We start from the raw sequence: 12,777 nt of genomic DNA, 5'->3' as shown, positions 1-12,777 counted from the left end.
CTTTGTTCGTGACATATTTCACTGTTATTGAGGCATGATGTGTGTTTAGGATTTGGATGAACTGCTCAAATTCCTCTGTGGAGTGCTCAAAAACTCCAAAAATATCATCTAGAAACCTGAAATAATGTGTGGGTTTGAATCTGCACTTTTTGAGTGCGGTTTCTTCCCACAAAGCCAAATAAATGTTGGCATAAGATGGTGCAAATTTCTTTCCCATGGCTGTTCCACTGATCTGAAGGAAGGTTTTCCCATCAAATGTGAAATCGTTTTTGGTCAAATTTAATTCTAGCAGTTTCAATAGTTCTGCGTCTGGTCTTTGTCTGTCAGGGTACTTTATAAAGATATCTCTGATTGCCTTCAGCCCCGCCACTGTGTTTATATTGGTGTACAAACTGTCAACATCTATTGAAAACAAAATGGCCCCCTGAGGCACTGTGATGTTTTTTATTTTATCAATAAAGTCATATGTATCCTTAATGTAGCTTGGATGTTTTACAGATAGTGGGTTTAAGTAGAATTCAATAAATTCTGCTGTGGCATATGTTTCTGAGTTACAATCCGAAACAATTGGGCGACCAGGTGGAATTTCATAAGGAATAGTCCATGTACTAGGATCCTTGTGGATTTTGGGTAAAAGGTAGAGAATTCTAGCTCTTGGGGAATTTTCGCCCCGAAGGTACTTCTCTTGTTTCTGATCTATAAATTTTTTCTTTCTTAATTCGGTGATGACACCCCCAACTTCTATTGCTGTTTGTTTAAAAATGGGTGCCTCCAACTCCACATAGTGATTTGAGTTATTCAACTGTCTTAAACCCTCAAAAACATATTGTTGTCTGTCCAAAATGACTATACGGCTCCCTTTGTCTGCAGGCTTAATCACAATGTCCTGGTTGTTAGCTAATGATCTTAGAGCTCTCACCTGTTCTGTTGTGATGTTATTTTTTTCTCTCAGGTGTCCTGGTACATTTTGTACTGTGGCTCTGTCCATCTGGATCAATTGTTTTAGGTTGTCCGGTATTTTGTCCTCCTCTGGTTCCCAGTATGATGGAAGGTGGAAGCGCGGAATTTCCGTGTTGTTTCCAACTCCAAAATGTGTAGCTAATTTGAGTCTGCGATGGTATTTTGACACATCTATTCTCAAGCTTTGTGATTGTTGATAAATTATTGTTTCTAATATTGAATGGAATATGCAAACATTTACTTTGTATCTCCTCTACCCCCAGTGTCAAACATGGTGGCGAGTGCAGGCTGCAACCAGGTGTGAGGAAGTGTAAGTGTGAATTATGTTTAATTCATTAAAAATGTCAAGTATCACACATCCAGCTATGTAGATGAACAGCTCATATAAACAGCAACATGTGACATTCACTCATTCTCTTCCTACTGTTAATGAAGATGATAATGACTATAAGTGTAATACGTTTTCATTCACAAGAATCCCCTGTAAATGGCCCATACCCCCCCCCCCCCCAACCCACTACCACTGACACAGCTGTAGCCTTTAGAGCTCTTATTATGTGACCATATTGCCTATACACTATTCTTTTGCAATTATGTGTTTTACAGGAACAGCAAAATACATCGAGACAAGATAGTCATGTATATCATTCATCAAAAACATAAAAACTAAGATGTAAAAAAAAAATGTAATGTGTAAATATAGTGGTGGAAGAAGTACTACCAAAGCAAAAGTATCAAAACTGTAATGTAGATATATTGTAAGTAGAAGTTCCGTATTCAAAATGTACTTGAGTAAAAGTACAAAAGTATCGGCATCAAAATCTTAAAGTACCAAAAGTAAAAGTACTCATTGTGCAGAATGTCCTATTTCACAAGTTCAAAATGTATAAAAAATCTATTGAAATTAGCCGATCTATAAGCTCACAATGTGCGATGCGACACATTGTGAGCTTGTAGATCTGCTGTTTTCAAATGGCCGAATTATATTTAGGGCTGAAGTGGTTAGTGTATGTTTTGTAATAATAATCAAAATCTGAGTGCATGAGTTTTCATTTAATTGTAGTGGAGTAAAAGTACAAATGTTCCTCTAAGATATAGTGGAGTAGAAGTAAAGTTATTGAAAATTGGAAATACTCCAGTAAAGTAAAAGACAAATACCTCAAAATTGTACTTAAGTACAGTACTTGAGTAAATGTACTTAGTTACTTTCCACCACTGTGTAAATATGAAAATAATGCATGAGTAGCAAGTTATTTTGCACTACAGTGCACTACAGATGCATTACAGTGGTCTACAGATGCACTACATGGTCTACAGATGCACTACATGGTCTACAGATGCACTACATGGTCTACAGATGCACTAGAGTGGTCTACAGATGCACTACAGGGGTCTACAGATGCCCTACAGTGGTCTACAGATGCACTAGAGTGGTCTACAGATGCACTACAGTGGTCTACAGATGCACTACCGGGGTCTACAGATGCACTAGAGTGGTCTACAGATGCACTAGAGTGGTCTACAGATGCACTAGAGGGGTCTACAGATGCACTAGAGGGGTGTACAGATGCACTAGAGGGGTCTACAGATGCACTAAAGTGGTCTACAGATGCACTAGAGTGGTCTACAGATGCACTACAGTGGTCTACAGATGCACTACCGGGGTCTACAGATGCACTAGGGGGGTCTACAGATGCACTATAGGGGTCTACAGATGCACTACAGTGGTCTACAGATGCACTATAGTGGTCTACAGATGCACTACAGTGGTCTACAGACGCACTAGAGTGGTCTACAGATGCACTGCAGTGGTCTAGAGATGCACTACAGTAGTCTACAGATGCACTAGAGGGGTCTACAGATACACTAGAGTGGTCTACAGATGCACTAGAGTGGTCTACAGATGCACTACAGTGGTCTACAGATGCACTAGAGGGGTCTACAGAAGCACTACAGTGGTCTACAGATGCACTACAGTGGTCTACAGATTCACTAGAGGGGTCTACAGATGCACTACAGTGGTCTACAGATTCACTAGAGGGGTCTACAGATGCACTACAGTGGTCTACAGATGCACTAGAGGGGTCTACAGAAGCACTACAGTGGTCTACAGATGCACTAAAGTGGTCTACAGATGCACTACAGTGGTCTACAGATGCACTACAGTGGTCTACAGATGCACTACCGGGGTCTACAGATGCACTAGAGGGGTCTACAGATGCACTATAGGGGTCTACAGATGCACTACAGTGGTCTACAGATGCACTAGAGGGGTCTACAGATGCACTACAGTGGTCTACAGATGCACTAGAGGGGTCTACAGAAGCACTACAGTGGTCTACAGATGCACTAAAGTGGTCTACAGATGCACTAGAGTGGTCTACAGATGCACTACAGTGGTCTACAGATGCACTACCGGGGTCTACAGATGCACTAGAGGGGTCTACAGATGCACTAGAGGGGTCTACAGATGCACTATAGGGGTCTACAGATGCACTACAGTGGTCTACAGATGCACTATAGTGGTCTACAGATGCACTACAGTGGTCTACAGATTCACTAAAGGGGTCTACAGATGCACTACAGTGGTCTACAGATGCACTAGAGGGGTCTACAGAAGCACTACAGTGGTCTACAGATGCACTAAAGTGGTCTACAGATGCACTAGAGTGGTCTACAGATGCACTACAGTGGTCTAAAGATGCACTACCGGGGTCTACAGATGCACTAGAGGGGTCTACAGATGCACTATAGGGGTCTACAGATGCACTACAGTGGTCTACAGATGCACTATAGTGGTCTACAGATGCACTACAGTGGTCTACAGACGCACTAGAGTGGTCTACAGATGCACTGCAGTGGTCTAGAGATGCACTACAGTGGTCTACAGATGCACTAGAGGGGTCTACAGATACACTAGAGTGGTCTACAGATGCACTACAGTGGTCTACAGATGCACTACAGTGGTCTACAGATGCACTAGAGGGGTCTACAGAAGCACTACAGTGGTCTACAGATGCACTACAGTGGTCTACAGATTCACTAGAGGGGTCTACAGATGCACTACAGTGGTCTACAGATTCACTAGAGGGGTCTACAGATGCACTACAGTGGTCTACAGATGCACTACAGTGGTCTACAGATGCACTAGAGGGGTCTACAGATGCACTACAGTGGCCTACAGATGCACTACAGTGGTCTACATATGCACTACAGTGGTCTACAGATGCACTACAGTGGTCTACAGATGCACTACAGTGGTCTACAGATGCACTACAGTGGTCTACAGATGCACTACAGTGGTCTACAGATGCACTACAGTGGTCTACAGATGCACTAGAGGGGTCTACAGATGCACTAGAGTGGTCTACAGATGCACTACAGTGGTCTACAGATGCACTACAGTGGTCTACAGATGCACTACAGTGGTCTACAGATGCACTACAGTGGTCTACAGATGCACTAGAGGGGTCTACAGATGCACTACAGTGGGCTACAGATGCACTACAGTGGTCTACAGATGCACTACAGTGGTCTACAGATGCACTACAGTGGTCTACAGATGCACTAGAGGGGTCTACAGATACACTAGAGTGGTCTACAGATGCACTACAGTGGTCTACAGATTCACTAGAGGGGTCTACAGATGCATTACAGTGGTCTACAGATGCACTACAGTGGTCTACAGATGCACTAGAGGGGTCTACAGATGCACTAGAGGGGTCTACAGATGCACTACAGTGGTCTACAGATGCACTACAGTGGTCTACAGATGCACTACAGTGGGCTACAGATGCACTACAGTGGTCTACAGATGCACTAGAGTGGTCTACAGATGCACTACAGTGGTCTACAGATGCACTAGAGGGGTCTGAGAGTGAGTTGTGTGTACAACTCTGAGAGTGTACAAATGGAACCAAATGGACCCTTATGGGTCTGTAACTCTGAGAGTGTACAAATGGAACCAAATGGACCCAACGGGTCCATTTGGTTCCATTTGTACGCTCTCAGAGTTAAATTGACATAGATTTTACAATATAAATTGCGGTCCAAGTGATAGAAATGCCATTAAATGGGGGTCTGTAGCCCTAATGCATGTCAAACTGGGGGTCCTTGAAATTAAAATGGTTGAGAATCACTGCTAGAGCCGTAAAAAATCTTCTCTTATGGGGGTCCCTGGCATATCTTTTGAAATGGGGGTCCGCGGGCTAATAAGTTTCAATTTGGGGGTCCTTGACATGAAAAAGTTGAAAAACCACTGATTTAGAGGTTATAGGTTAAGGGGTTAGGTTTGGAGTTATAGCGCTATGCGTTGCGGTCACTGAGCTTGTAGATCAGCTATTTTCAGCTTTAGGGTTGTGGTTAAAAAGAATGGTAAACATGTAACCAACCTTAAATGTTGATGTCCTCACAAGTATACAGTGGTGTAAAGTAACTAAGTACATTTACTCAAGAATTGTACTTAAGTACAATTCTGAGGTATTTTTTACTGGAGTATTTTAAATGTTCTCCACTACATCTCAGAGGCAAATTTGTACTTTTTACTCCACTACAATTATTTGAAAACTTTAGTTACTAGTTACTTTACAGATATAAATTATTACATTACATTATGAAATATACATTAACCACTTTAGCCCTATATTATACACAGGCTATTTGAAAATAGCCGATCTACAAGCTCACAACGCGTCGCATCGCGACGCGTTGTGAGCTTGTAGATCGGCTATTTTCAAATATTTTAGTACTTTTACTTTTGGTACTTTAAGTACATTTTGATACCAATACTTTTGTACTTTTACTCAAGTAGATTTTTTATGTGTGTGTGTGTGTGTGTGTGTGTGTGTGTGTGTGTGTGTGTGTGTGTGTGTGTGTGTGTGTGTGTGTGTGTGTGTGTGTGTGTGTGTTGTGAGTTGTTTTTAGGTTGTTTTATGTTAGTTGCACACACAGTGTTTAACCCCCCCCCCCCTCACCCCCGCCCCTCCCCCATCGGCGGCGGCGTCGTCCCCGCCCCCATACAACCATCACAATAAAGCTCTAAACTCTATAAACACATTAATATTCATGAGGTTTTAATGTGTTGTGATGTTTTGTCATGTGTTCTTCTCACAGATTCCTGTTCACTCTCACTGGATCTGAACACCATGCACCACAGCCTCTCCCTGTCAGAGGAGAACATGAAGGTGACTGGAACACTACAACACCAAGGTTACCCTGATCATCCAGAGAGATTCACCTCTTACAGTCAGGTGTTGTGTAGAGAGAGTCTGTGTGAAGGTGGGAGGTCCTACTGGGAAGTAGAATGGAGTGTAGTGGTTCGTATAGCAGTCTGTTATAAAGACATCAACAGACAGGGTGCTGAGTCATTCTTTGGAAACAATAACAAGTCCTGGTGTTTAGAATGCTATGATGGAGGCTACAGGTTCATACACAACAACGTTAAGACTAAAGTGTCAGAGTGTTCCTCCTCCAGAGGCAGAGTGGGGGTTTACCTGGATCACAGTGCAGGTACTCTGTCATTCTACTGTGTTACTGACACAAGGACCCTCCTCTATACAGCTCACACCACCTTCACACAACCTCTATATGCAGGTTTATGGGTTAGTTATGAAGGTACAGCAGAGGTCTGTAAGATCTGGTAGAGAGAGAGAGAGAGAGAGAGAGAGAGAGAGAGAGAGAGAGAGAGAGAGAGAGAGAGAGAGAGAGAGAGAGGGGGGGGCGTCAGTGTTAATTTTGTCGACTAAGACTAAAAGACTAAAAGACTAAGGTTTTGATATTTAGTCGACTAGACTAGACTAAGACTAAACCATTTCAGAAGACTGAAATAGGACTAAAACTAAATGGTTTTGTTATTCTAAAGACTAAATCAAAATTTGCTGTCAAAATTAACACTGGTGGGCGTGTAATGTGTGAGAGAGAGAGGGAGAGAGAGAGAGGGCGTGGGCGTGTAATGTGTGAGAGAGAGAGGGAGAGGGAGAGAGAGAGAGGGCGTGGGCGTGTAATGTGTGAGAGAGAGAGAGGGGGGGGTATAAGATGTGAGAGAGAGGGAGAGGGAGAGAGAGAGAGAGGGGGAAGAGAGCAGCTAAACACAGTAAAGTGTGTGTGAGGTGCTGCAGTGGTGGAAGAAGTACTCATACTGTATATTTTGGACTTGAGTAAAAGTAGAAATACCACAATGTAGAAATAACTCTTAGCAGTAAAAAGTCCTGCTTTACAAATCTTACTTAAGTCAAAAGTATTAATGTCAAAATATACTTAAGTAGCAAAAGTAAAAGTACTCGTTATGCAGAATGTATTTCTGTGTTCTACGCCAGTGGTTCTCAAAGTGCGGTCCAGGGACCCTCAGGGTTCCAAATGGACCCTTACAGATCTGTGACTCTGAACTCCTTGAAATGACAAAGATTGAGAACCACTGCTCTATGGGCTATGAGCTTGGAGATCTGCTATTTTTGACTTGTTTTGGTTGAAATCAGTGTAAATGCTTGTACTGCAACACATCCTGATGAAGACAACTTGTCCAAACGTTGATCATTAAAATCATTTACATGGAACTACGCTGAGTGTGTGTTGTTTTTATCTGTTTTTACATACGCACACGCACACGCACACACACACACACACACACACACACACACACACACACACACACACACACACACACACACACACACACACACACACCTTGAGGTCATGTTTCTAAACTCTAGACACACAAATCACAACCAATGATCAAAATTCTCAGGTCCAGTGGTGTAAAGTAAATAAGTATATTTACTTAAGTACTTAAGTACAATTTTGAGGTATTTGTACTTTACTTGAGTATTTCCGATTTTCAATACTTTTACTTCTACTCCACTACATCGCGGATCCAAATATTGTATTTTTTACTCCACTACAATTATTTGAAAACTTGAGTTATTAGTTACTTTGTAGATTTTGATTATTATTACAAAACATACATTAACCACTTCAGCTATTTAAACTTTGACTATTTGAAAATAGCAGATCTACAAGCTCACAACGCATCGTTGTGGGCTTGTAGATCTGCTATTTTCAAAAGATTTTTATACATTTTATGTAACCTGTGAAATGGGACATACTGCATAATGAGTACTTTCTACTTTTGGTACTTTAAGTACATTTTGATACCAATACTTTTGTACTTTCACTGAAATAAATTTGAATTCCGGACTTTTACTTGTAACAGATTTTTTCTACATTGCAGTATTGATACTTTTACTTAAGTAAAAGCCGCAGTATAAAACAGCCATATGGTTAAAGTGGTTCAACTGATTGTGCTTCTATATCAACACATTTAGCTGGGGACCCCCAGGGACCCCCTGTGCTTCTATATTAACACATTTAGCTGGGGACCCCCAGGGACCCCCTTCCAAGGACCCCTTGATCACTTTGAGAACCACTGCTCTACCATAATGCCCCAGACTGTAGTTAACGTGTTTATCCACAAGGTGGCAGTAGAACCATGCGGTTCAATCTACCATCAGTCATAAGCCTGAGTTCTGCTTACAATATTAACTTCCTATTTTAACATTTTAAATCTTCATTGTGTGAATTATGGTGAATAAAAGTGTGATTCAACATGTCTTAATGTGTAGATAAAGATAGATTGTTGATACATACATGATATAATCTTCCTTTTGTGAATTCTTATTTATTTATTGTTTAAATTTAGAGTAGCCAATTCTTTTTTACCCCCTTTTTCTCCCCAATTTAGTCGTTATGCCAATTAATTCCTCTCCACACACATGTCTGTGTTGTCACTGCTGTTGTATACTGACTCACATGTCAGTGAGGAGCCCCCACCAGGAGGACGTAGAGCCTTTGTCCTGCTCCTCCCGCCCAACACTCCCTGCTGACAGGCTCCGCCCCCAGCCTCCCCGCCAATGGACCCTTCGCTAAGCCCCACCCACTCCACTCTGTGACTGGTGGTGCGAAGTTAGTCACACCCAGGCCTGGCAGCGCCTGGCAATCTCTGCTTCTCACCCATTGACTTGCATGTTAAATGACGGCTTTTCCCCTTAAAAATAATCGATCATTTCAGCAGCAATAGCTTCAAAATCTCTTCTAAATCTAGTCAACAAGGCCTGCAGTAGGCTATGCACTGGACAAATGTGCATGACATTATTTCAATAAACTAAAAACACGGGAAATGTTAGAGGGAGTAATAGCCATGGATACAAGACGGTCGTCTGTCTCGACCGTCATGGATGAATTTCAACCTGGTGTTTGCACTTTCTCCATTTATAGCCTGTACATCTACAGAAACGTTCATATTTCAAATATAAAGTGCTTATCCCATGGCCACGGATGTTACATTTATGTACGTGCTCTCAAAAGTACCCGTATCATCCGTATTGTTAAATAAAAAGCATTTTAATCTGATCGGTGGCCATTTTCTCCATATGCTTTCAACAAAGCGACCCTATCGGTTGATAGGTGTATTGCACACTGATACATTATAACTCTATGAGAAAATGGCCACCGATCGGATTAAAATGCTTTTTATTGAACAATACAGAATATACGGGTACTTTTGAGAGTCCCGTGCATCATTTTAACATCCGTGGCCATAGGGTAGGCAATTTATATTTGAAATCTGAACGTTTATATATATGTACGGACCGTAAATGGAGAAAGTGCAAACACCAGGTTGAAGTTGATCCATGACTCTAACAGGAGTTTTCATGTACCGCAGGGTAAGCCTACTGTAGCAGTTAATAAATAGACAAACAAATGAATGAATATACTTTAACATGCGGAATCCGAAACAGGCAGCGCTGTGATTCTGAATTTTGTTAAGATCACGGTGATTAGTAGCCTATTATTGACACCACCTGGGCGAGTGAGTCGTGTCGTGTAACTTTCCTGACGTTAAGCTGTGTATGTGTTCAACAACACAGCCATATTCAGCCTTGCAGTTTAAGTGCAGATTTCAGCTTGGGAAAAGCAGCCTCCAACGGGTTTGGGTACGTGGTTCATAGTCACCATTGCGTTATCGTGGTATTCCTATTCTTGCTATTATGTTGCAAATGATTGTGTGTGTGCGGGCGAAATAACATTGACAGCTATGGCAGGTGACGAAAGCTTGCCAGACCTATGCCAGGCTAACAACGGTTGCTAAGCTGGCATTGGACAATCGCTTTTGGGGTGGGGTTTAGCGAAGGGTCCATTGTGTTCGTGTAGACGCTCCACAAAGCCGGATGCACCACGGCGGATTCGAACCCACAACCTTTTGTGAATTATGGCGTAAGTCAGGGGTCTTCAACGTGTTTTAGGTGAAGGACCCTTTAGCTGAGAAAGAGATGAAGCAGGGACCCCCATCACATATTTTATACAATTGTGTTTCATATTCAACTTTTTCATAGATTTCTTTGTTTGACAGCACTGTCATCAGTGGACTGATGACAGTGCTGTATGTATTTTCAAACATTTAACCACTTAAACTGTCAATAATTAGTAAACTTTCATTCTGTACTTGATCTGCTCTTTTTCCCCCTCTACACCAAACCTCTGCCAAAAATAAAAGATTGTGAGCTTGTAGATCTGCTATTTTTGGCTAAAGTTCTCTTCAGAATAGGGATGCTAGGGTTCAAGTGGTTAATGTTAATGATTTTTTAACTGTTGTCTAGGACATTAATTCAAGGACCCCAACGGAAACAAGTCCACAAGGACTTTTTTTGGCCGGACCTTTTAGACAAAAGTATTATAAATGTAACTGTGTTGTTTTACATTCTTTTGCCTAATAAAAATTTCAATTAATCAATTTCAATCAATCAATGTAAAAATAATATATCCTATCACACAAAGATGTGGCGGCCCCCCTGTAGTAACTCTGAGGACCCCCTAGGGGTCCCGGACCCCCTGTTGAAGACCCCTCGACTGTAAGTATAAAACCACCAATGTGTTCTAACATGACATAATGTGTCTATAATGACACATAGATACATAAATAGATCAATGTGTTCTAACATGACATAATGTGTCTATAATGACACATAGATACATAAATAGATCAATGTGTTCTAACATGACATAATGTGTCTATAATGACACATAGATACATAAATAGATCAATGTGTTCTAACATGACATAATGTGTCTATAATGACACATTGATACATAAATAGATCAAGTGCTCTTATACCTGCAATCAGTGGTGGAAACTAAGTAGATTTACTCAAGTAGGCTACTGTATCAAATTACTTTACTTGAGTTTTTCTATTTTTCAATACTTTATAATTCTCTTATTAAATTCCTAGATTTTAGAAATTCATGAAAATAGTTTTTGTTTTGTTTTGTTTTGTTTTGTTTTGTTTTGTTTTGTTTTGTTTTGTTTTGTTGTTTTGTTTTGTTGTTTTGTTTTGTTTGTTTGTTGTTGTTTTATTCGGGGGGGGGGTATTGGTGTTCATTAACTTGTAGACATGGGGAGTGGACATTATGAAAATAATTTGTGAGTTCATTTTATATAGGCATATAACATGGACTCACAACAATATTTATGGCCTGAAGGCAAATGATATTCTTAGATAGTAGATAGAAATAGTTTGAGGGGGGGGGAATATTATTAATATATTATTATTATCATTATCATATTGCTATGAGAGAAACTTATACATGTATTTGGCTGTCTAGATCACTTTGTCCAGGAGCTATTACATTTTAATAAAGTGAAATCTGTCATTTATTGACGGTCCCTAAAGTTTGTGAATGGAATATCTCTGATTCTGGGAATGTCTGACTGGATGAATTAATATCTGACTGGATGAATTAATATCTGACTGTCAGATATGAATTCATCCAGTCAGATATGAATTCATCCAGTCAGATAGGAATTCATACAGTCAGATATTAATTCATCCAGTCAGACATTAATTCATCCAGTCAGATAATAATTCATCCATGGATGAATTAATATCCACCGTGGTGAAGAACAAGAATATGAGGCGGTTGCCTGACAACCAACGACCTAATCATTGCGCTGCTGTTCCTCTCTAGACCAAGTTAATCATATAATCATATAACAAAATAATCATATTTGAACTGGGGACCCCCCAAAATAATCATATTTGAACTGGGGGGACCCCCAAAAATAGTCATATTTGAACTGGGGACCCCCCAAAATAATCATATTTGAACTGGGGACCCCCCAACCCTGACAAGCGCTTGGAATTTGGTACATTTGGTTTGACTCGGTTCCACAGATACATATTGTAAAAAATAGCCGATCTACAAGCTCACAATGCCTCTTTCTTTCTTATATTATTTGACAATTTTGCCAATGTTTGACCAGTTTTTATAGTATAGTTTGTTGATTACTTTTGATGCAGGAGTAGAGTAGCCTATAGGCTAATGGCCTATTAATGGCCTTTCTTTTTTTTAAAGGTATTAAACAGCCTTAAATTGTCACTTCACTGTCAACTGGGCAGACCCCCCTTGGGAGTCCCGACCCACATGTTGAGAACCACTGCTCTCTAGAGTAGAGTCTATTAGACTACTTTCTACTGTCACACTCAGCTCTTGTCACATGGCGTTTCACGGCCAGTAGGGGGCGCAAGGAGTGCCGAGTAGACGATTTGGTTGCGTGCAGCAGCCGCGGTTGCCTGACAACCGACTAGAAAGAAGCAAGCCAATCACGGCGCGACCATCCCTCCAGACTATAGGATGTATACCTACCAGCCCTGGAGTGAACGTTGTGTAAAACGTTGGATAAGGACTCTTAGGACTGTGTGTGTGTGTGTGTGTGTGTGTGTGTGTGTGTGTGTGTGTGTGTGTGTGTGTGTGTGTGTGTGTGTGTGT

At 41.0% G+C, this 12,777-nt stretch overlaps 1 protein-coding gene across 2 annotated transcripts in view; it reads left to right on the top strand.

Annotated features, from left to right (window-relative positions):
• Window positions 1-12,777, top strand: part of LOC308080854 (protein NLRC3-like) — a 166,866-nt gene that overhangs the window by 32,702 nt on the left and 121,387 nt on the right. The window contains exons 9-10 of one of the 2 annotated variants that reach the window (XM_080422893.1): window positions 1,224-1,270; window positions 6,073-6,651. The exons of the other annotated variant lie outside the window; for it this stretch is intronic. Of the exons in view, the coding sequence (XP_080279019.1) occupies window positions 1,224-1,270; window positions 6,073-6,602 (577 nt within the window). The 3' untranslated portion in view covers window positions 6,603-6,651. Of the gene's footprint in view, window positions 1-1,223; window positions 1,271-6,072; window positions 6,652-12,777 lie in introns of those variants that run through there. 2 annotated transcript variants of the gene reach the window in all.

The sequence above is a fragment of the Gymnoscopelus braueri genome, assembly GCF_963280865.1.
Source record: "Gymnoscopelus braueri genome assembly, chromosome: 24".
In the NCBI taxonomy this organism is placed as follows: domain Eukaryota; kingdom Metazoa; phylum Chordata; class Actinopteri; order Myctophiformes; family Myctophidae; genus Gymnoscopelus; species Gymnoscopelus braueri.
This window is presented reverse-complemented; position numbering and strand designations above follow the sequence as displayed.